Genomic DNA, 24,158 nt, shown 5'->3' with positions numbered 1-24,158 from the left:
AGCTGCCATAAAACAGGCAAATATTGTAACCCAGCAGTGAAAATCCCACGCAGTCAGAAAAAGCAAGCACCAGATCATGAGACTAGAAAGAAAAGAAATACAGTTTTGATTTCCTCTGAGCCTCTAAAGTGCTCATCTGTTATGTTGTCAAGCTTTTGCCTGTAACAATGTTAAATTGTAGGAGAAGGACAGATAAATAGGATTCCTCTCTCAAACGACAGATCTCAGTCATCCGAAGTCCTTCATAAAAGTACCAGTTATCAAAATGGTATTTGATCTAGAAGTGGTGTTTATCTGTGAGAGCTACTCATTACACACACCAGATGAAACTGATGCTTCACTTTGGTGAACAGCAGAACCACCACTGACTGCTGCAAAGCAAGATGTGACACTGTTCCTTGCATATAAAAAGTCATCGATCCATTAGAAGTGAGGAATGATGTGTGAGGAAATGCAAACAAGGCTGCCAGAAGCCAACAAGAACCTCACCACATTTACCCCTTAATTCTTCTACTAGAAAACCACTGTCCATCAGATAACAGAAGTACTCTCTATCTGTAACTGACCCTATAGCTTGAAGAAAAAGCCTTGAATGCCATGAACATATCAGGAAAGCTTTTGCACATGGAAAATCACTGAAGAAAAACAGTAGAAGCACATTTCACAGAACCTTTTAAGTAAGACTGGATAAAAATGGACAGCAAAGAACAATTCTGCCTTGGCAGCTTCAGCAGGTGCCCATGGCTATGTCACAGTGAGTTAAACCAAACAAGATAAGGATCAAGACAACCTTGGAATACCACCATTCCAAAAGGACACTCGCAGAACTGTAAGAGAACAGTAAGAAGGAAATGGAACTATTAGACTTCCTTTATCAAATATAGGAGTTGAGATGGTTTAGAGTCATGGTATGTAATGCCAGGTGACTGCTGGGTCCCAGTCTCCCTGCTGCATACCCTAGGTTGTTAGGTCTCATGCAGTTAGTCCAGGCTGCCATCAGGTCACCACTGAGAGGTACCAGTGGATAATACTTGTTTCGGTCTTCCCAGCTGGTCACAGTCAGCTCTGACTGCTGCAGGCAGGTTCTCTGCAACCATCTGTCCACATTGTACAGAAACCCTTCTGACAGCATAAAAACAGAACGCTCTTCCAGTAGTGTCTCTCCCTGACCACAAACGCATCATGCTCAACCACAAACCCTTTAGAAAGATCGTAAGTGATAAAGCTCCTGCCAAAACATACAACCTGATCAACAAAATAGGTCAAAACTTTAGCTTTCCAACAATCCCAGGCAGGTAGGAGAGAGGTCTCAGTGATGCCAAGGATGTCAAACATCAGCATGCTGCTAAGTGAGGAATAAATCCTCAGTGGTGCAGCTATGGCTCCAGGATCCTGCTTCAAAATGAATTCTTCAAACACATTATTTTCTACCTTTGCAAAAGCAGGTCTCAGATTCTGGCCTGGTTAAAGAGCCCATTTGAAACCTGGCATCAAAATACCAGAAGGACTCACCTCCAAATCACAGTGGCCAATGGCCCCTTAAAATTCCACCTAAATCAGCACTTAAGACTGTTCTATGCCAGATTTCATGGACATCATAGCAGAGGTTGTCTGAATATTAGAATTAAAAGGAAATTTACATCCTTAATTCTGAAATGTGCTTGGAACTACCTGGCTTCATTTTCACCTTGAAAAACAATCTAGCAATTTTAGAAAACAATGGTTCAGATGCTAAAGACGCTCAGTATCTCCAGCATCCAATCTGCAAAAGGAAGACTTAACTATTATCCCAGGTATTTTGCTAGAGATGTTGAAGGCAACAGAACCCATCCTTCTGTTGGGATAAATGCAGCATCAGCCACACAGTAAAATAGAACTCAACCAACAAGTCCTTCACGAGCAAAAGAGCACATCTTGATTTGCTACTGTTTCCAGATCAGTATTATTTGCTCCTTGTATCTCCTATTTATAGAGGTATTTACTAAGCTTGAAGTGTCACCAATTTTATCGGTTACTTGTTTATCTGCAAACATACACAGTGCCATTTCTAGTAATCCATTTTGAGTGCTTTGGTCACATAACCAGAAATTGCAAGCAACTTTCTTCATTACAGAAAACCTGGGTGGCTGGAACAATGACCAAGGCTTGCTCTTCACCCATTTGAAGACAGCCACAACAGAGCCTTGCCACAAAATCACGTTTTCACTGCATGTGTGTGGTGTGTGGAGCTCTAGTTGCACCTCCCATAGTTCTCAGTACTTAAATTCCTTCTAGGTCAGCTGTGCTAACTCGGGAAGTGGTCCAGCCTTCTGGGGAAAATTGCTGGGAGGGCACTGGAGAACTATCAGTACTTAAGTGATACTCCCTGAACCCTCAATCAAAGCGGGAAGGTTCCAATCCAAAGAGAAGCTCATTCTGTGCTTTAACACAGACTGACACCTAAAGCTGGGTATTGCCGTAACCTCACTGCAGGAGTTCACAACCTCAACGCAGGAGTTCACACATGGTGTGAAGCACACACTGCAATGAAGGCAGTAGTGATGGAGCAGGCGAGATGTGCGAGGGACATGCCTCCTCATCCCTTCCGCGTCGCTCAGCTCACATCTGCTCCTCACAATACAAACAAGTGCAGATGGCTCCGTGCAACAATAAGGAACAGATCTGATCATTGTGTGTATGTGGGTTACCTCTGTCACGTGGGGAAAAGGCAGCAGTTGTCATGACTGTGTTGGAACAATGCATCAAGCAGTAGCTTTACCTTTCCCTTTGCCCAGCTGTGGGAAGCCCTATGCCCCCATGCTTGAGTCAATAAGAATGAAAAGGGCTGGAATGCCACACAGACTCTCTGGTGGTTCCCACCAATTTAACTTTAAATTAATTTAATTTCCAAGCTTTTATCTTTCATCTCCAAAGCCTGGATAGAACACAGACCAGCTTTTCATGCTCCAATAGTTTTAAAGACCTCTTAAGTCATGGCTTAATCAAGTTTACATGAAAATAAGCTGTCATCTGTGAAAGGCAAGTCTCTAGCATCGCACAGTTCTATGTGACTGAACCAGGGTGCTCTGTCTGGCTGCCACCTCCTGGTGTCAAGGACTGTACAGGAGCTCTGAACTCTTTCCACAGAGCCAGACACATAGACAAAGTACTACACAAAATATCAGCAGTGCCAGATGAGTTTCCCCACTAACTGAGCTTTCCATGCACCATGTTACAAAGCTCCACTACACTGCAGAAAAAGGTTTATCACTGGGAGGAACGCATGCCTTTGTGCTAGTTTAGGCCATGGAGACCACGACAGCTTGCGTGAGGCCCACCTCTTGGGGACAAGTGGCAGCAGTGTGGGACAGCAGTTGTACAGCAAAACTGTCTCACTGCAGGACACTAAGTCACTATCTAAGGAAAACGTTATCACCCGCTATATGCTGAGTGTTCCCTTTGTGAGCTTGCCAACTGGCAAACAGCATTGCTGGCACAGAGATCCCCTTGACCCCAGTCCAGAAAGGATACACAGATATTTGCATACATGTGCATATTGATAGTGCAGACGACCTCAGCTTCTCTTCCTACTTCTGACCACACCGAACTGACAGGTTGCTACCACTCTGACCAAGATCTCAGTTCAACCAAGCAGGGCAAACCAGGAACACCTCCAGCTGGTATCAGGGCTAAGACCACCTCTCGGACCATCTTCCAAAAAAGACACCTCATCAATCTCCACAGCTCTCTGAAAGGAGGCTGTAGCGAGGTGGGTGCTGGTCTTCTCCCAAGTAAAAAGTGATAGGATGAGAGGAAACAGCCTCAAGTTGTGCCAGGGAAGGTTTAGACCGGATATTAGGAAAAACCTCTTGACTGAAAGAGTGGTGAAGCACTAGAAAACACCCACCAGGGCTGTGGTGGAGTCACCTTCCCTGGAGGTGCCCTAGATGTGGAACTTCGGGACCTGGTTTAGTAAGCACAGTGGTGTTGGGCTGACGGTTAGACTAGATAAGCTTAGAGGGCTTTTCCAACTTTAATGATTCTGTGATTCTATGACAAGCCCTCTGCTTCTGCACAGCCAAAGCAGAACATCATGTCCCTGCCTGCTGCCCCATGGCAGCAGAGCCTGGCAGCCCCCATCAACTCCCTCACCCTCCCACTGTTGTACCCCTGAGCAAACCAATATGAGCTGCTAGGCAGAATGCAGTGTCTCTACTAACACCTCCTTTTGTGATATTTGAAGAACAGAAAAAGAGGAAAGCATGAAGCCTGCAGAAGAGCCAGTAGTTCAGGAGCCAAAAAAGTTCATAGAATCATAGAATACTTCGGGTTGGAAGGGACATTAAAGCCCATCCACTTCCAATCCCCCTCCACCCAACCATGGGCAGGGACACCTCCCACTGGACCAGGCTTCTCAAGGCCCCATCCAACCTGTCCTCGAACACCTCCAGGGATGGGGCAGCCACAGCTTCCCTGGGCAACCTGTGCCAGTGCCTCCCCACCTTCATTGTGAGGAATTTCTTCCTAATACCTAGTCTAAATCTTGTCCCTCCCAAGCTTTCTTGTATGCCCAAGTGTAGGAATCAAACAGGTCTACCTTGCTATCACTGATTCCTACACTCAAGGTGTGAAAAGAACTCTTATTTTGAACCTCATATAGAAGTTTCAAAGGAGACCAGATGCAATGAAATAAGGCAGGTCGCTACTTTGCAGACCTCAGATTCAATAAAGGACTGTGGGAGCACATGCGATGGGGGAGGACACCTATCATAACTAGTACTGGGGAATGTTATTAATATGCATGATTGGAGGAAGGACTGTCCTCTCTTGGGAAGGGACTGTTCACAAAGGCTTGTAGTGATAGCACAAGGGGCAATGGGTATAAACTAGAGAGGGGCAGATTAAGACTAGACACAATGAGGAATTTCTTCATGATGAGGGCAGTGAGGCCCTGGCACAGGTTGCCCAGGGAAGCTGTGGCTGCCCCATCCCTGGAGGTGTTCAAGGCCAGGCTGGATGTGCCTTGGGCAGCCTGATCTAGTGAGTGGTGTCCCTGCCCATGGCAGGGGGGGCTGGAACTGGGTGATCTTTAAGGTCCCTTCCAAGTTTAACTATTCTACGATTCTATCATTTTTACTAAGAGAAGTATTATATATATATATAAAAATTCAGTGCATAAAGTACAAATTCAGCGCACCATACCCCCACTACTCATAACCATCAGTACATGCAGTAGGATTGATTCTCCCAGTATATCCAGTGCCAAATTAAAAGAATGCCTGGTTCTTAAGTCCCCCAGCTGCTGTTAAGAACTTTCTTTTCAATCATTTTGGTGACACCATTTACCATCATTCCCAACAACTATCACTGTTCACAACTAACTGAAAGGAAGTTATAGAGAGGTGGGTGCTGGTTTCTTCTCCCAGTTGACAGGATGAGAGGGAATGGCCTCAGGCTGCACCAGGGGAGGTTCAGCTTGGACATTAGGGAAAATTTCATCACCTGAAGGGTTACCAGAGGCACTGAAACCAGGTCCTGAAGTTCCACATCTAGGGCACCTCCAGGGAAGGTGACTCCCCACTGCTCTGAGCAGCCTCTTCAGTAAAGAAATTTTTCCTAACAACCAGTCTAAACCTTCCCTGTGCAACTTGAGGCAGTTTCCTCTCCTCCTATCACTTGTTACCGGGGAGAAGAGACCAGCACCCACCTCGCTACAACCTCCTTCCAGGGGGGTGATGGAGCGTGGGTCCCCGGAGGGGTTTTTAGACAGGGAATCATAGAATCATAGAATAACCAGGTTGGAAGAGACCAACCGGATCATTGAGTCCAACCATTCCTATCAAACACTAAACCATGCCCCTTAGCACCTCATCCACCCGTGCCTTTAACACCTCCAGGGAAGGTGATTCAACCACCTCCCTGGGCAGCCTCTGCCAGTGCCCAATGACCCTTTCTGTGAAGAATTTTTTCCTAATGTCCAGCCTGAACCTCCCCTTGTGGAGCTTGAGGCCATTCCCTCTTGTCTTGTCCCCTGTCACTTGGGTGAAGAGCCCAGCTCCCTCCTCTCCACAACCTCCTTTCAGGTAGTTGTAGAGAGCAATGAGGTCTCCCCTCAGCCTCCTCTTCTCCAGGCTAAACACCCCCAGCTCTCTCAGCCACTCCTCTTGTTCTCCAGCCCCCTCACCAGCTTCGTTGCTCTTCTCTGGACTCGCTCCAGAGCCTCAACATCCTTCTTGTGGTGAGGGGCCCAGAACTGAACACAGGATTCGAGGAGCGGCCTCACCAGTGCCGAGTACAGAGGGAGGATAACCTCCCTGGACCTGCTGGTCACGCCGTTTCTGATCCAAGCCAAGATGCCATTGGCCTTCTTGGCCACCTGGGCACACTGCTGGCTCATGTTCAGTCCCTGTCAACCAACACCCCCAGGTCCCTCTCCTCCAGGCAGCTTTCTAGACAGACTTCTCCTAGTCTGTAGCCCTGCACAGGGTTGTTGTGCCCCAAGTGCAGGACCCGGCATTTGGCCTTGTTAAACCTCATGCCATTGGACTCTGCCCAGCGGTCCAGCCTGTTCAGATCCCTTTGCAGAGCCTCCCGACCCTCCCGCAGATCGACACTTCCACCCAGGGGAGGGGAAGGCGCTCAGGGTTTAGCGGCCAGGCACGGCCGGGCTCGATCCGAAAGGTCTTTCCCACCGCAAGCAGGTGACTCACCTGGCTGCGGCCGGCGAGGGCCAGCCTGGCGTGGCTGGAGAACCTGCCCGCAGCGGCTCCGTCGCCTCCCGCCGGCTCGTCGGGCGCGGGCAGCCCCGCGGCCCGGCCCAGCAGCTCCACCTGCCTGGCCAGCCGCTCCAGCTGCGCCCGCAGCCGCCGGTTCTCGCGCTGCAGCTCGGCCACGGCGCCGGCCAGGGGGCTGGCGAGGCGCAGCGCCTCCTCCACCTGCCGCCCCACGCCGCGCTGCAGCGCCTGCAGCTCCGCCCGCACCTCCCGCACCGCCTCCGCGCAGCGCGCCGGCCGCCCGCACGCCTCCTCCGCGTCCCCCGACATGGCCCGGCGCGCCGCTCCCCGCGGCCCCTCTCCGCTCCCGAGCGATCCTCCCCGCCCGCTGGATGCTCCCTCCTCCCTCTGGATGCTCTCCCCTCCCTCTAGATGCTCCCTCCTCCCGCTGGATGCTCTCCCCTCCCTCTGGAGGCTCCCTCCTCCCTCTGGAGGCTCTCCCCTCCCTCTGGATGCTCTCCCCTCCCTCTGGATGCTCTCCCCTCCTGCTGTATCCTCCCCTCCCTCTGGATGCTCTCCCCTCCTGCTGTATCCTCCCCTCCCTCTGGATACTCTCCCCTCCCTATGGATGCTCTCCACCCCCTCTAGATGCTCTCCCCTCCCTATGGATGCTCTCCCCTCCTGCTGTATCCTCCCGTCCCTCTGGATACTCTCCCCTCCCTCTGGATACTCTCCCCTCCCTCTGGATGCTCTCCCCTCCTGCTGTATCCTCCCCTCCCTCTGGATACTCTCCCCTCCTGCTGTATCCTCCCCTCCCTCTGGATGCTCTCCCCTCCTGCTGTATCCTCCCCTCCCTCTGGATACTCTCCCCTCCCTCTGGATTCTCTCCCCCGGCTCTGGATGCTCTCCCCTCCCCCCGTGTCCTCTCTGCTCCCACTGGATACTCTCTGCTCCCGCTGGATCCTCTCCCCTCCCTCTGTCTCCCCTCCCTTTGGATGCTCTCCCTTCCTTCTGTCTGGTTTTCCCTCCCGCTGGATGCTCTCTCCTTTCTCTCCTCTCTCCCGTCCCGCCCCCAGCCCGGTTCCCCCCCGCCCCCGCGCAGCTCCTGCTCCTTCCAACCACGCTCCCAGGGGAGAAGGGGGAGGGAGAAGGGCTCGCAGCTGCCCCGGCTGGGTGTTTGGGCTGCGGGAGAGGAGAAGGGGGAGGAACAGAGGGGAGCCAGAGGGAGGAGAGGACGGGGGAGGAGCTGGTCCTTGCCGGGCTGCTCGCACGACGATGCCAAAGTGAGCCGGGTTTATCTCTACCCTGGGGAGCCCTGAGGCAGAAAGCAGGGAAGAACCTTCTCTGGGAGAACAGCCCTAAGTGCCCTTAGCAGTACAGAATCACAAAATGACCTCGCTTGGAAGGGACCCACAAGGATCGTCGAGTCCAGCTCCCATCCCTGCACAGGACACCCCCAACACTCACACCGTGTGTCTTAAGCGCATTGTCCAAATGCTTCTGGAATATTGTTAGGCTCGGTGCCCTGACTGCTTCCCAGGGAAGCCTCACCAGCACTCCACCACGAACCTTTTCCTAATACCCAACCGAGCCCTCCCCAGCCCATCTTCCTGCCATTCCCTCAGTCCTGTCATAGAATCATAGAATCATAGAATAACCAGGTTGGACGAGACCCACCTGGTCATCGAGTCCAACCATTCCTATCAAACACTAAACCATGCTTCTTAGCACCTCGTCCACCCGTGCCTTAAAACCCTCCAGGGAAGGTGACTCAACCCCCTCCCTGGGTAGCCTGTTCCAGCACCCAGTGACCCTTTCTGTGAAGAATTTTTTCCTAATGTCCAGCCTAAACCTCCCCTGGCGAAGCTTGAGGCCATTCCCTCTTGTCCTGTCCCCTGTCACTTGGGACACCAGAGAGAAGAAATCATCATTCACCCTCATGCTCAAGGCTTGCCCACCTTGGGCTGCAATTCCAAGGACATTAATCCTAAACTGCCAAATTATCCAGCAGATGCAGCGTGTGTGCATGTGGGGTGAGACACACATTTACATTAAGGCAGCCAGGGTCGTGATGGGGAATGGTCTCGGGTTTGTCCTTCGTCGCTATCGCAGCAAAAGCCAGCACCTCCGGCACAAAGCCTCACGGGAAAGGGAGATCTGGAAGACTCACACCACCAGAGTTAGCCTATGGACGTCCAGCACTTGTGTCAGGAAGCTACAACTTCTCCAGCACCATCCAAGATTTACTGAATCGCTGCCTCTCTCAGGAACACTGCTTTCACACGCAGAACTGATTCACTTCCAGATACATGTAGGAGCACGCCCTGACTCCCAGATGTTTGCGGAACACAACAGAGATCCCTGCGGGTCTGTGTCAGAACACTCCAGGAGCAAAGCAGGACAAAGATGCACGTTGTCATTTAAAGCTTTTTACATTTGATAACTCTTGTATGTACAAACTTGCTCTCTTCTTGGGGCATGTGTACGTGTGTGTATTTGTGCGCAATATTCACCCATTTATCTAATCTATTGGTAACTTTAAATACCAACTCCTCACTCCCTTTTTTTCCAGCAGCAGTATCTGCATTCTTTTCCCTGCCCTCCCTTTCTCTTACCCCAAGCTCTTTGTGGGACCTACACTGCTGGAGACAAATGCCAATGTCCTACAAGATAATGGCTGCTTTCTTACAGAACGGAATCATCGTTTCACAGTTGTCAACAGTTGTTCTCAAATAACTGAGCCTGGAAATCTGGGACGAGCAGGGAAAGCTCGAGAAATTCTGCCCTGACTTTTAACCCACCTCCAGGTTGGGGGTTTAAGTCATTATGTGTAAAACCTTAGAGCAATAATAACAAAATTCAATTACCAGTTGCTTGTAGGTAATACCTTAACCATAATATATGTGTATGTGTGAATATTAAAACTGACAGCTCACAGCTATCGGCTATCAGATAATAGTACTAATACCATAATTATTTGGAAAATATTCCTGCCCCCATGGTAAATATTTCAATTTTTATAGTATTTTTTTAAAGGAAAGCTTAAGCTTTTCCCCAGGATATTAATCTAGTAGAAAGCTCAGTTTTCTGAACTTTTTCAACCCATTCTCAGCAGGGTGTAGCAGAGCCAAGAAAATAAAATTCTTTTGTTGTTTCCAGACTCAGCAACCACAGAATAATCACAAAACCCTGGTATTTTTAAAACTACCTCTCATTCATGCATTTAGAACAATTTAGAGTACAGGTTAGAATACCAACAATTCAGACACTTCCTAATCTCAGACCAAATTAAAGTACAACTTTCACTCCATCTCTCTGCCCTGCCACAACAAGGAATTGGCTTCACACTTCAGTACTCTAAAACCACACCCACCTTTCTGTTCCCTTTTGAAATCTCCTCCTTTTGAGTTCTTGCAGCTGGACACAGCATGGGAATGCATTAGTCTCCAAAAGCCTCTCAAAACAGATAGTATCGTAAGTAAACACCAGAAGAGAAGCCCAAGCCAAATGATATGATTCAAAGATGGAAAGATGACACTCAGATTCTCATAGCTTCAATTTACCTAAGAGATTTCAATGCTCAAATCACACTAGGAATTTGATGCTCAGCTCTCCTTCCCTCTCTCTGTCTCAGTATCTGGTGCTGTTTTTCTTCAATAAAATCCTATCAGGAAATCAGATTTCTTTTAAAGTACAAGCAATCAAGGAGCTCTTTTCAGCTACAGCCCAAAGAACTAGATCAATGGGTGTTTTTCTGTTCAACAGTTCCCTGAGCGCTGTGTTTACCCCTTTGTAGAATCAATCTGGAGTACTAGAAAGGAAGAAAACCTGTCCTAGTACAGCAACAACATGTCATTTCATTAAAAGCAACTCTGCTTTCCTCTAGTTCTCCAAACAAGAGGCTTCTTGAGACTTGTCTGCTATGATGAAATAAACTCTCTTCTGCCAGCGAGAACGAGGTCTCAGTTATAGAATCATAGAATCACCAGGTTGGAAAAGACCTCGGATTATCTAGTCCAACCATTCCTATCTGCCACTAAACCATGTCACTGAGCACCTCATCTACCCAGCTTTTAAGCATCTCCAGGGACGGTGACTCAACACCCTGCCTGGGCAGCCTGTTCCAGCCCTCGATGACCCTTCCTGTGAAAAATTTTTTCCTGGTATCCAGTCTGAACTTCCCCTAGTGGAGCTTGAGGCCATTCCCCCCTTGTCCTGTCACCTGTCACTTGGGAGAAGAGGCCAGCTCCCTCCTGTCTACAACCTCCTTTCAGATAGTTGCAGAGAGCAATAAGGTCTCCATGTCATCAGGCACAATTTAGAACCTTAAAGAACATACAGTTCCAGCTAACTGAGCTGGTAACACGGCTTGGCTGGACATCATGCGGAAGATGAACAGATATTATTATAAATGTGCTGTGGTTGCACCCAGGGTTTCTAGAGGAGGGACAGCCGAGATACTCGGCATGGGAGAAACCTAGACAAGGACCAGGAAATCCTCAAAATCTCATTTGGCAAAACTTTCCAGCAGGAGAAGAAGAAATACCCAGGAAAATTTGACTTGTGATAGCCCTGTCAATATTCTGTTAGCAATGGTCTAAATACTACAGCCTGCTAATACAAGAGTTTAAACAATTTCTGTAGCAACATCACACGGTTTTTATAAGTGCCTTAAGGCATTTCTTGAGTCACCATGCAAGCAAACCAGAATCCATGGAACATACTGCACCCCACAGCCCATCTCAAACAGCCAGTTTGGGTGTCTCAAGGCAAGGTTCTGCTTGGAACACTGTCATAGAAAAAAGGTATGGCCAGGCACCAAACTGCGGGAACACCCAAAATGTTTCAGTTCAGAACAAAATATGCTTCATTTATTGTATAGAGAAGTTTTGAGACCATCTTTAAATAAACGCCAGTTCAACATGCTCACCACGGGCTTTGATAAACAAGTCTGAGTTCTGTTCACATTGTGCCCCACCAGGAGTGATAATGTAGATTGGCATTTTGTCTGCTGTGTAAATCCACTGCCTTCAGCGGTGCTGGTCAGGAGCTGTGGACTGGAGCAGAATGAGTCACTGATCCTCGTGCAAGTACGAATAACCCTTCTGAAAACTGATCTGTGCCCAGCAGAACAGCCAGGGTATGAAACAGTTGCAGGAGCATCAGGGAAGTTCATCACACTTGCATTTCCAAGCAGAGAACAAAAACACTTCCACAAGTCTGTTAAGATTCCTGCAAAGATGGGAAAGGGAAGAAAAAAAAAAGTCGGTTCGTCTCTTTCGACTGGGGGACAGGAAATAACGCCATATTACATAATGTATCAAATGTTCCAAGTTTTATATCACATTAAAGCTCAATGCCAATGGTTTTATACATGTGCGTGTTTTTGTAAAAACGTGTGGAGCTGTTCTGGCAGATCAGCACTGAGCTCTTGCCATAATTTTTTTTCCACAGTGGTTCAAATTTCTGACATAAACACAGCGCTCCAGTATGATGATATTAGAATAAACAGTTTAATTTGCAGTGTTAAGCTCTAAATTGCCTTCCCTGTGGTCTGAGAGTGAAAATTTGGCACATCAAACACACTGGAAGATCATCCAAATTAAACTTCATCCAAACAATTGAACACACTCCTGTAAACACAGCAAGCAAATTTCTATCCAAGCATTTGGATTTACATCATCTTGGATTAACTGCTAGCATATATAGAATGTGAGATAACAGGAGATTACTCAATCACTGGCATAAAATGGACCTAAAATAAATATAATTCAATATTGGTTGGCAAGCTTTGCATGATCCAGAGGTTCCATTTAACATTTGTGTTTCAACCGTAGATTAATGAAAGAAAAAGTTGTTTTCTTTTAGTCTTGGCTGTTCACGGATCATTTCCACTGCACAGTAAACTGCTTTTCATGATATTTTAATGGCATTGTGGTGTTACAAATACGTGCCTAACTACAGTATAATTTTGCCAGAATGCATTTTAGGAGCGTGCTGAGCTGCGTGATTTGCAATAGCAAATGGTGACAAGAACATAATGGTCATGCACATCGGGGGTGCTTTCTTTGAAGATGTAATGGGTCAATTCTTAAATACGAAGTGTTAAAGCTCCATTGAAATCAGTGGAAGGAGGAAGAGCTACACTGGATGAGGGTCTCTACTTTGTAAATCACACTTTGGATCTGATCTAGACATCCAATTGGTGTAAACACCTGGAAGGTATTTCTGGTTTACGTTGACATGAGAGGATACTTCCCATCTTATTAGGTTCCCAGGAACTGGGAAACTCAAATTGTATGGGGTGGAATTTCCTTTCTGTTCTTCCCTGAGAGGCACAGGGCTGGGAACAGAATAAAAGCTCAGTCAGCAACTGCTGTCTCTGTTTTCATTGTGAGTAGAGCAGGATGCTGAGGCTTTGAAACGAGGCTTTCAGCTCTTGTCACAGATCTTCTTGGGCTGTGGGTCTGTTTTCTCTCACAAGATTTACATCAGTGTGAGCGCTGACATCATCTTACTTATCTTCCTTGGAAGCAGCAGGGGTTCCATGCAGAGCCTTCCTCCACTCCTTCCTTTTAACCTCCAGAATCAGCATTTGTTGCAATCCATTCCCATTCTGTTCTGTTGTATCCTCAGCAGTAATCAGGATAAGCCAAAGGCTTTGACCCCCACCTTGCAGACAATGTCTGCCTTATGAGACCTTCTGAGATTAACTGTGGAGTGCCATGTGGAAGGAGTAAAGCCCAATGCCATTTTGGCATCTACCAATATTTGGGAGTGTTCATTCATTAGCAGGGCAAATAAGGGATCACAGAATCAGCTAGGTTGGAAAAGACCTTTAAGATCATAAAATCTAACCACTAACTTCGCAATGCTAACTCCACCACTAAACCATGTCCCTAAGCACTGTATCCACGTCTTTTAAATCCTTCCAGGGATGGTGACTCCACCACTTCCAATGTGTACGGCCTCTTCCAACACCTGACAATCCTTTTGGTGAATTTTTTTTTCCTAACATCCAATCTAAAGCTCCCCTGGTGCTTTTTGAGGCTATTTCCTCTCATCCTATCACTCATCTGGGAGACACCTCGCTAAAACCTCCTTTCAGGAATATCTATTTACACCAGCACACTAACCAGTGGCATACACAGAGTTAATTTTTTGTGTGTATTTTGCTGTGGATTATATCAGGGTGAGAATTTATTCCACTCTGTAGATATTTAATTCGCTTTGACCTGGGCTCTGTAACTTAAGTCTGCAGCACAACAGAGATAACAGCTTATTCTGCAATTGATTTACATGGACATTTCTGATCATGGGCAGGGTCTTACAAAACCCCTGATGCAATAAACTACAACACAAGGCAGCTACTCAGCAAAATTCAAGCCAAATAGTTCCTGCTTTTCTGAAATAGTTTGATGGGTGCAGTATAAGACAAATGGCGAAGGAGACAAATAGCATGGGTCTGTGACCTCAGTGCTGCCAATTTTTGTCTCAACGATGCCACCATGCATGATGTGAAGAGCAGTCGTTCACTCAGATGCTGAGCATGGTCTGCACAGCGCCAGTAAAAGGTGTCCACAGCTGCCACAGATATGCAAGATCATACAAATTCTACTCCAGGCACCGCCACTGCAGCTAAGATTTTTCTTTTCCTTTCGCTTCTCCGAGCAACTTGGCACAACAGCATCATTTTCTATTGGCTTTGGTAGAGCCAACCAATAAATGACAGTGGCAGTTGCTAGGAGGCTCGGCTCACCCTGAAGTTCGGGATAACTGAGCAGAGCTTCTCGTTGGGCACATTTAACATTCTTTCCAGGCCAACTCAGTTCATGGGAGGTAGCATCCTACAAACTACCACAGTATCGTTATGCTCAGAACTTTCAGTTATTTCCGGTACTGACGAGGCCACTTCCTCCTTGACCAGAAGATGGAAAGTTCTGCGTTCTTGCACTCTGACCAGATAAATATCTATTTGCATGGAACCTTCTGAATTTCTGAGATGTGTCTACTGTAAAGGGCACAGCCTGTTTCAGAAGTGCCACTGGCACAAGGTCTCAATGCTGTCTTCTAAAGAAAGGTCCCTGGAGCGAGTTTTTCTGCCAGTCTGTGTCAGCTGGATCCTGCAGGGAGACTCAAAAGGGCAAAAGCTCACACCACTGCTTCTCCATTAGATCTTTATTTTTCAAAAGCAATGCTCTGAACTTAACAGATAATGAGCCAGTCTGGCACTCACAGGGAAGAATTTATTCCTTACTTATTCAGTGAGGCATGAAACAGATACGTGATATCCAGTGGGCTCCTTAATCAGAGAAATTTTGAAATGGAAGAACGTCCTCATTGGCTTTTTTTGTCTTCATATTTTTTACTCCTGCAATACACTCCTTTCAGAACTACTTTATGCTTTGAAGTCAACTACAACAATGTAATGCGTTATTGTTGCTTTTTTTGAGTTCAAATAGCACCTCAAGAGGTGCCAAGTGCCACTATGCATAAGACGGGGAAACGTTTTAAAGTAGAAAAGCCACAGCCTGCTGGCTTCGAGGCTATGGTGTTCATGTTCATTCACAAAAAAAGCTTTAGAAAACCCTTGGCAAGACAAGGCAAATCTTAGTTTCTAGCCTCTTTGACCTACTATATTTATGACATGGTCAGAAGAGTTCTTACAGCATTGAACCCAAGAGGAGCTTAAACCAATCCCCACATCAGCCCTTCTTTAAACAAGGAAATAACCCATTTCTAGATCTGGCGTTGAAACCAGACTGCTGGGTGCAAAGTAAAGATTATTTCTAAGCTTCAGTTTCCTTTCTCAAGCAGCCTCAGAAGAACCTTGTAAGTAACAGCACAAAGCTTCCTTTGGAGAATTGGCTTCAATCAGGTATTACTATAGCAAGAAACTGCTAGGGATTATCAAAGCACACATGATTAGTCTGACCTTATGGTTTTCAGGGTTTTCTAGCAAGTCCTTTGTAATTTTTTTGATAAGGGTCAAATAACTGCAGACGTGACTGTGAGTCCTTACAGTACCGTGTCAATTTGCTGAATATATGAGACATTAATCATGAAAACAGAAAGCTCCTTAGCTTTGTCAGCCTTGAAAACCATGCAAACTAGAACAAGTCAGATGAAATCCAGGCAGACCTGCCCTCCTCATCATTATACACATCAGCACCTTAAGGATAGTACAGTTTCCCAGAAAAGGCAGAAGCCAGATCACCAGTTTTGCTTGCTGTAATACACCCCAGTATCATTTCTCCAGTCCTCATTAACAAGCCATGATTTTGCCTGACACCAACATGCTGAGCACCATGTTCTAGACAGGGAGGTAGCTCGTGCTCTTTGGTGACCGAAGCTTCCTTTCATCTGCAAATTTGCCACAGATAAGTAAGCTGAAGTAAAAATAACATCAAGAGAGACATGCCACATTGCCAGGCAGCATAAGCAAAAGGACACAGACAACCAATGCCGTCCCTAGAAACTATGAGACTAAGGCACCTCAACAGCACAGCCAGTTTGTATCATACCTCATTGCCTGGTAAATTCCAACAGCAAACACAGCTCTCACCATGCTGGGAAAGCTTCATAAACCAATAGGGTGGCACAGATCGATACCAGCAGGAAAGTTGTTCCTATCTTGAAATGAAAATAATTAAATAAGAGATGCTTTCCTTTCAGAAATGTAGCAGGATGCAACTGATGTATTCTCTGACAGCTACCACTGGGGTCGAAAATGTTTTCTCTGTGGGAATGCTGCTTTTGGCAAGGTGTCAGAAAACAATGCTGTCACCAACCCCGGCCACACTCAGGTTTTCCATGTCTCTCTCTATCTTTTGTTCTCACATAGTTACTTGCGCCCTTTATCTCACTGAACAGGAGCCATTTATCTCCTGTGGTATGTTGCTTCCCAGGGTAAGTCTGACTCTCCCCCTCCCTTCCCCCTTCTTCCTTTCTCTCTCCTCAACAGCTTGAAAACCATACCTTAAGTTCAGTAATGCAACTAAAGGCCTTGTCCTCTGCTGTCAAAAGAGCCTGAAGGGCTTGCTGTGACAGATGCTGGAGAGCCCTGGTATTGGAAACCTCTGTACTGCTGCCAGCCAGAACTCTGCTTGTGAAGAGAATAAGACTGTATCTCTCCACCACTGCTCTCTGCTGCCAGGGGCGAAAGAGTAGTGAGAATAAAGCAGGACCCTCAACTTCTTGGTACTGAAAGCAAGAAAGGAGTAAAGAAGTGACAATAGAAGCTAAAATGAAGCACTGAAGAGCAGGCAGTAGGATAACAAATGGGGGTGTGTGATGCATAGTGTTGTAGGAGCAGCTGGAGCTTCGGTACACCAGTCTATCCCATTTACACTCCACTTACCCTTAAATTGGGCTGTGAGAATAAATTTATTGTTACCCAAAGATGCTTAACCCTTTTTCACACAGTATCTTTTCCGCTTGGCAAGGAAGCGCTGTCAGCTAAAAGCTGAAGGTAAATCTAGTTTTGTTTTTAGTTCACAAACAGGTCAGGCTGTGTTGCCTCCCTCTGGTGAAGGAACTCCTCGGAGTATTTTTGACTCACTGTTTTCCTGCCATGGCTGGGGCAGAGCAGAAGCACAGTGGCTGACCTCAATGAGAAATCCGTTTAGGGCTCCTCCTTCTGCAACAGTAATGACACAGACATTTCACCTTAGCAAACGGTGGCCAGACAAGGACTGGCAAATGGAGAAGCCCAAAGAGGAGCCAGCACATACCCAATTTCCATGGAATCTGCTGTTGTCCTGTAAACAGATGACCTTCAAACACAGACGGGTGCCAAGCACACAGGAACACTTGAAAGTTTCAGAGGAGAAACGTGGCAGGCTTTTTATCCCACCAGCAGTCATTTGCTCATCCTCCTGCCGACTCTCCATTTCCCAGTGACCTTCAAAATGCCTTCTTTGGGAGAATATTCTATAGAAGGGTTCACCGCCTGAGTGTTTATTGTCTAAGAGTTTAAATCCAGAGAAAGTAAATGACAAATTCTGTCCCTTCTTGCAAGCAGCCCTCAACAACAGGTTTCTCTTATCTTTGAACCAAGTGTCTGCATGGGTGTACGCTTCACATGGATGAGCAAGAGGTTACTCTTGTGTGCGAGCAGTTTGTCCATGAGCCAGCTGGTGTTGCAGCAAGTCTGCATTAGATCTGCAATGGAAGAACATTATTGTTTGTATTTCTCCAACAAAGTAAACATGCGCTCTTCAAATTATGCCAGTCCTTTCTCTGCTTATCCTAGTCCTGAGCGCAACTTACACATAAACCCCATTGCTATTCCTCTCCCTCTCCTTGGCATTCCAGCTGGGAATGCTCCGGGAAGGTACAGAATCAATTCTCCCTGCAAGAAGCAGGTCATGTGGCAGTATCTTCACTTCTGCCCTTTTGTTCTTTGCCAAGCCCCATCCTAACATCCCTTTGTCCTCTGCAGATTATGATGGGGTTGGCCTTATTCCACTTTGTACTGGGAAATGGGCTAAAAAAAGAAAACAATCAATCAGCTCCTGCTCATTGCCAGGTGCTGTACTTTGTAAAGATGGCCTGGGCCAGATCCTGCTCGCTAAGGCAGGAGGAGATTTGCCAGTGATGTATGGGATGCCATGTCAGGCGTTTCCTGCAAGCAGCACTCTTGGTATTTATTACAGAAAGCACCCTTTCATACTAACAACAACCATTACCCAGACCAGGTTCCAAAGGAGTTCAAAATGCACTGTGCAAACGGGATGGAGAGGTGCAATGGATTACAGGTGAGAATTTTTTCTTATTCATTTTCAAGACAGCAGTTTTCTTATTTTTCATGCCAGGCCAGATGCCTCTAAAACTACAGGCATAACTGTTTAATATGCTAGCTTGAGCAGCTTCAACCGCTGTCAGATGCAGCTTTCTTCCCTACGCTAGTCATCTTCATCCTTCCTCCACCTCAGCTCCCCTATATGCAGAATACAGCCCATAAGACCCCTCAGATAAAGCACCTCCCATTGGTTCTCTTGCTGAGGACGGTGGTCAGCTGCTTTGGTCACAGACTATTTTTCACCCCATGAATTACCAGGGAGCATCCAGCATAAGTGGGAGATCTCAGTACTCTCATAACAGAAGAAGTACTTGTAACACTGACACCATTCGTAAGGCAGCATGCCATCCTAACCACAGCTTAACCCATCAGCTCTCGGCACATTCACAGGTTGAGGCTTGGAATCTTGATGACTACGACTGACCGCCAGGATCCATCTCCGGCTGTTAGGATGTGACATTCTGCCAGCCTACATCACTTCTTTCCCCTGCCTCCAATGGTTAGCAGGCTATCAGAGTTAAAGCAGCAACCTGCAAGACAGCTCAAGCCTTCCTTGAGAAGACAGTTCCCTACGCCAACAAGTGGTGCTTGGCATCTTCCGCAGCTCACTCCTGCTTGCTGTCATTTGTATTCCAAAACTAATCCTCTAACCAATGAGGAGATGAAGTTAGAGAACAAGATTCAATGTTCTAGGTTGCTGCCAACAAGGCAGCTTAGATTAATCAGCATACATGTTTAAAACACGCTATAATGACTGGCAGTGTCAAAGTGGAGCTGCAAAATAGCATTTGTAAAAGCACTGGATTAAGTGGGCAGCTTCATGGCATCTGGCAAAGCAGAGGATGAAATGCACACATGTCTGCTTGAAATCCGACTCATAAAGATGCCTACACCTGTGTCCAAATCCACATCTGACTGGCTTCGCTTTTAAAGATGGATATTGCCATACTTCGGCATGACACAAAAAACACAGACGTGCAGTACTGAAGCAAGCACAAACCACATTGACACATGTGCAAAAGACCAGAGGCCTTGCACTTGTTGCATCAAACACAATTGCTACCAGAAGGAAAGTGCACACACAAAAAGATGATGTGATTTGTCAGTGTGCTCTACACTGAGCAACACAGCAGTTGTAACCACAGAGCCCTTCAAATCACTCGTGCACTACAGCTGCATGTGATTAGTGCTTCACTACCAGTTTTCTTTTCTTCAGATTTGTTCTCTTTTGGATGCTGTTTGTAAGTTCATTATACTTTATGAACTGCTTTAGTTCCTTGAGCATCTTTCCATTCATCTCAACAGACCAGTCGGAGCAGGGACTAGCAACTGGGCTCCATTCTTCCCTCTGGCATTGGCTTTCCAGCAGTTATTGGTCAAGCTATTGGATCTCTGGAACTACTGAGGCGTAAAGGCTCTTTATACCCTTCTGCCAGAACTGGAATGGCAGGAATTGGATACAACTTCAGCTTGCTGTAAGACTTTGTTAAACAGGCAGGATCACATAAAAGAAAGAAGTGGGCTTCTACTCCACAGTAACCGATAATGTTATTGAGTTCTGTGAACTGAGCTTCCTCGACAGCACCGGTGATTAATTTTACATTTGAAATAACAATTCAGCATTGCAGAAAACAAGCGGATATATCAGAGGTGTTTCCACATTCAACCTTTTGGAAGTTACTCCTCTGCAGGGAAGCCTGGGATCCTATCTTCTCTCACTAGCCAGCATCTGAAAATAGCTGCCTGTCTGTTTACTCCCATCAGCCAGAGGAGGAATCCCTCCAAAGCTGGTGGTACAGCACAAAACCCGTGTTAAGAGCAGTCTGGGAGCACAGCCCGCTGATCATGGGAGTTGTTCTGCCCAGCTGAGGAAGGGGGGGGTGGGCTCCCTTTCTTCTCACAGTGATGTGGCAACTTGGTAAGTTTCCGCTGACCTTTCCATTCTCTGTTGTCACCATCCTCCCTCCAAGAGCCATCAAGAGAGAAAGGGAAACACCATTTCTCCTTGCCTGTTTCAAATAGCTCCTTTTCTCTCCCTTTCTTTCACTCATCACTTTTCTCAATACTCCCCACGTCTTTTTCCCTATTACCTCATAAAATCTTCCCTTTGCCTCACCAGTCCTCCCTTTCCCACTGTGATCCTGTCATCTGGGACAACAGGACAACTGCCTTTATGTGACTCCTTCTAGTAGTGTTTTAACACTGAGTTCCCAAGCAGAGGATCTTGGGGAGCAAGAAGTTGGGGAAGGTAGGAAAAGAAACCTAAATTACATCATATGAGTGTGATAAAATAAACAGAATGATATGGCAAATCTGGTCAACAGTCGTGACGTCTTATAGACTGACAGGAGCGTAGATGTGTCGGTGTATGACTGGTACTGTTTGCCCACATAACCTGTGTAGATGAGCCCATATGCATTTGTGAGCTGAGACATGACATGAAAATAAGCTCTTTCTAGACTTAAGTCACACTCACTTCAGATCTTGAAAAAACTTACTAAAATGGACTAATCCAAAAGCAAAATAATCCACTGGAATTTATGCAACAAGAATTTAAAGAGGTAGGTGGCTTAGGTGTGGGAAGACTTTGGACAGTTTAAATAACAGAAGCTGGTTCTAAAATGGGGTGAGTTGATCACATACAAATAATCACTGCTCAGATGAGGTTTCACAGCCTGATGCCATGTGGAATTACAAGATTTTAGCAATTAAAAGAGCATAAATATTCTAAATATTAAAAATCAGTTAGGTTCTTAGTGACTTATCTTGGTCATTAGTTCTAATCTGCAAAGCTTATTTGAAAACAGCTGAAGATAACAATCACTTTGTGTGGGCTAATAGCCAAGAGTCCTCAGTTCTTTAAAGTAACTGACAGGCAACTTTTCCCTGTCATTCTTCAGTGGAGCCGGGAACTCTCACAACACTGAAACGACGATGGCAGAGAGGGCACACGCACAAGGTGTGTGTGCAACCACACGTATCTGCAGGCAGCAAAAGGAGCGCCCATTCCCCAATCTGTGCAAGGTCTTCCAGCTGCTTCAGCCCCATTCACTCACCACAAGCAAGACTAACGGCTCTCTGTTACGCTTCACAGTGCCAAGCCCTGTAAAGGGTAACATTTAAGAGACAGCAGTCGCTGCCATGGCTGCAAACTTTGTTTTCTCAATACTGATCTCAGATAACACTGAGGCCCGGTCATCCTCTCCTCAGCAAATCACTCTCCGATCGTGTGTCTGACAGCGTTCCATGAGCAGTTCCAATTCTTTCCAGATCAGAGTTCTAGCTTTTCATGGTAGAAGGCAACCCGATACTCTGGCACAGGTCCAGCTGACACAGGACTGCCAGCCCAGGGGAAGGCCTCTGCCACAGGACATTTTTTATCAGCACCTGTCTCAAAGCGCTCTGTTACAGAAGAAGCGGAAAAAATCCATGGTCACTTCACCCTAACCAGTTCCTTAATCGTATCTCCTCCTTAGCACCTGCTTCATCAGGCACAACATCTCACAATGGGGCTTATTATTAGCCATTATTTTCCATAGCACTCAGCTTGCCTGGTCTGGGGGCTAAAGGTGACACCACTAGAAATTCTGAGACCAGAGCAGAGATGGGCAAAAGGGAGAAGTAACTACAAGGCTCACGGGGCTCTGTGTGCTGTGAGAGTGACCCAGGCTGAGGGTCACAGGCAAATCCCCAAGACGGAGGATGAAAACTTGCTGCTGTAATAATCAGCCTTTGGATTTTGCATTGTAAAGGAGCAGGGTCACCCAACGCAATGGGAAGGTGACAGCTCCATGGCTAGCATCCCAACATCAGGCTGGGACACTGAAGGTGACAGCTCCACGGCTAGCATCTCATCAGGCTGGGACACTGAAGGTGACAGCTCCATGGCTAGCATCCCATGCCTGACACCACTGCACACTTCCACGGCTGGGGAGCTCCCCCTGTGGAGTTGCCCAAGACATGCAAAATTCCAACCAAAAAGGCCAGTGCTTTCTTCCCAAATCAGCTAATTGCAGTCTGGTTTTGTCTTCCTCCTAAGAAACACCTTTGCCAAGCGTCTGGAGAGTCTCAGGAATGTCAAGAGACCACGAACACGCTGTTCTTGCTCATGCCTCGGGTGTAATCTACTGCGAGGTACCCCACTATCTCTCTCTGCATTCCCCAAACACTTCATAAACTACTCCTGCTTCCATTACGGAATTCTTCAGGGCTCTTTGACTGTTTATCAGGCCAGGGCTCGATAGAGGCTTTCCTGTCTGATAATGCTGGTTGATGAGCTCCCCAAGCATCCTTTAGAAACCCTCCAACACATTCCTGTGTACCACATAAAATTCCCACTGTTTGGATAGCGGCGTGACCAATATGTTGGCTTGTCTCTATTCCCAACTGAGGTTCCATTTTTCCTGAATGCTCTGCTTTTCTGGCTTGTTATCTGTCGCTCTCTTTCTTGTTCTACAGCAAACTAATTTCACTATGCCTCCTTTTAGAGGGAGACCATAAGTGTTAAAATATGTTCACAGCCTATATCAAACCTATAAAAGTTTGATACAATCCCAAAGAGAAAGCAATCAGCTCCCTTCTTTCAGCAGAAGAGTTTTAGCCCTTGGCTGCTGTGGCGTTGTGGCCTGTGCAAGGAATAATCTAAAGGTCCTAATCAAGGTAAACACGCAGGTGCTATGCTGGTAATTTAAAAGGTAACAGCAAATTCTAGTCTTAGCTATAATACTAGAGTATTATTCTGTCAATGACTGCAGAGTTAGTTGAGATTTACAGCAAGGTCTCTTGGACTTGATTTTGAAGATTGCACACATTAAGTACTGAATTTATTAGGAGGATTTCCCAGCCAATTTTTGCCAACAGTAATGGCAGTTCGGTGTCTTTTGATTTGGATTTTTGGATTTTTTTTTTTGTTCTGGGTTTTTGTTTTGGTTTTTTGTTTTTTTTTTTCCAGGGCTGGGGGGAAGGGGATATTTTTAAATACTTGACCATAAGTTAAGCCCAAGCCCCAACACTCTGTAATCAGAAAGGACAGAGAAACTGAGTGGGTGAGTAGAATATTGGGACAGGCTTGTTATAAGTACATGACAAGGAATGTTAACAGGGCAACTAAAAATAAATGGGGGTTACAGATGAATCCTGATGCAAGTGCTTTGACCTCAGCGGAGTCACATTTTGTTTCCACCAAGCCAACATCTCCGACTTTGGCTTCATATGTGATCCTTCACAAATAGCTAAACATGCTCTGATTGACCAGCTCTGTTCTCCTTTTATCAGTGTTCAGGGACCTCTGAGCTACCAAGGAAGCCATCTCTGCTTGTGGATTCGCAATCACAAAACTAGTGAGGACTGTACAGGGAGACTGTTTCAGCTACAGCGAGGAACTGTAACCATAAGGATACCAGAGCATCATTTGGACATGTGAGCTTTGGCATGGGAACCATGTGCAACCTTATGGCAGGTATTAAGCATAAAGGCCACTTCAGCGTACTCCCAGAAACCTGATATTCAGACAATGAAGTGGGGCAGTGGTGAGATATGATCTCAAGGCAATTTCCCCTCTCTTAAACTCTTTAACTATAGAACCAGTGAAGTAAAGCAATGCCAAAAACTTCTTCTGACACTAAAACTTTTTATTTAGTGCAAACATAAGCAGTCGCACTCAG

At 46.4% G+C, this 24,158-nt stretch overlaps 1 protein-coding gene across 2 annotated transcripts in view; it reads right to left on the bottom strand.

Annotated features, from left to right (window-relative positions):
- The window catches only part of SMTNL2 (smoothelin like 2), a 40,682-nt gene that overhangs the window by 12,984 nt on the left and 3,540 nt on the right, over window positions 1-24,158 (bottom strand). Inside the window, exon 1 of one of the 2 annotated variants that reach the window (XM_069874241.1) lies at window positions 6,690-7,048. The exons of the other annotated variant lie outside the window; for it this stretch is intronic. Coding sequence (XP_069730342.1) covers window positions 6,690-7,022 — 333 coding nt within the window. The 5' untranslated portion in view covers window positions 7,023-7,048. Of the gene's footprint in view, window positions 1-6,689; window positions 7,049-24,158 lie in introns of those variants that run through there. 2 annotated transcript variants of the gene reach the window in all.

This window comes from Phaenicophaeus curvirostris, chromosome 21 (genome assembly GCF_032191515.1).
Source record: "Phaenicophaeus curvirostris isolate KB17595 chromosome 21, BPBGC_Pcur_1.0, whole genome shotgun sequence".
NCBI lineage: Eukaryota > Metazoa > Chordata > Aves > Cuculiformes > Cuculidae > Phaenicophaeus > Phaenicophaeus curvirostris.
Note: the sequence above shows the minus strand (reverse complement) of the source record. Positions and strands in the feature narration are given on the sequence as shown.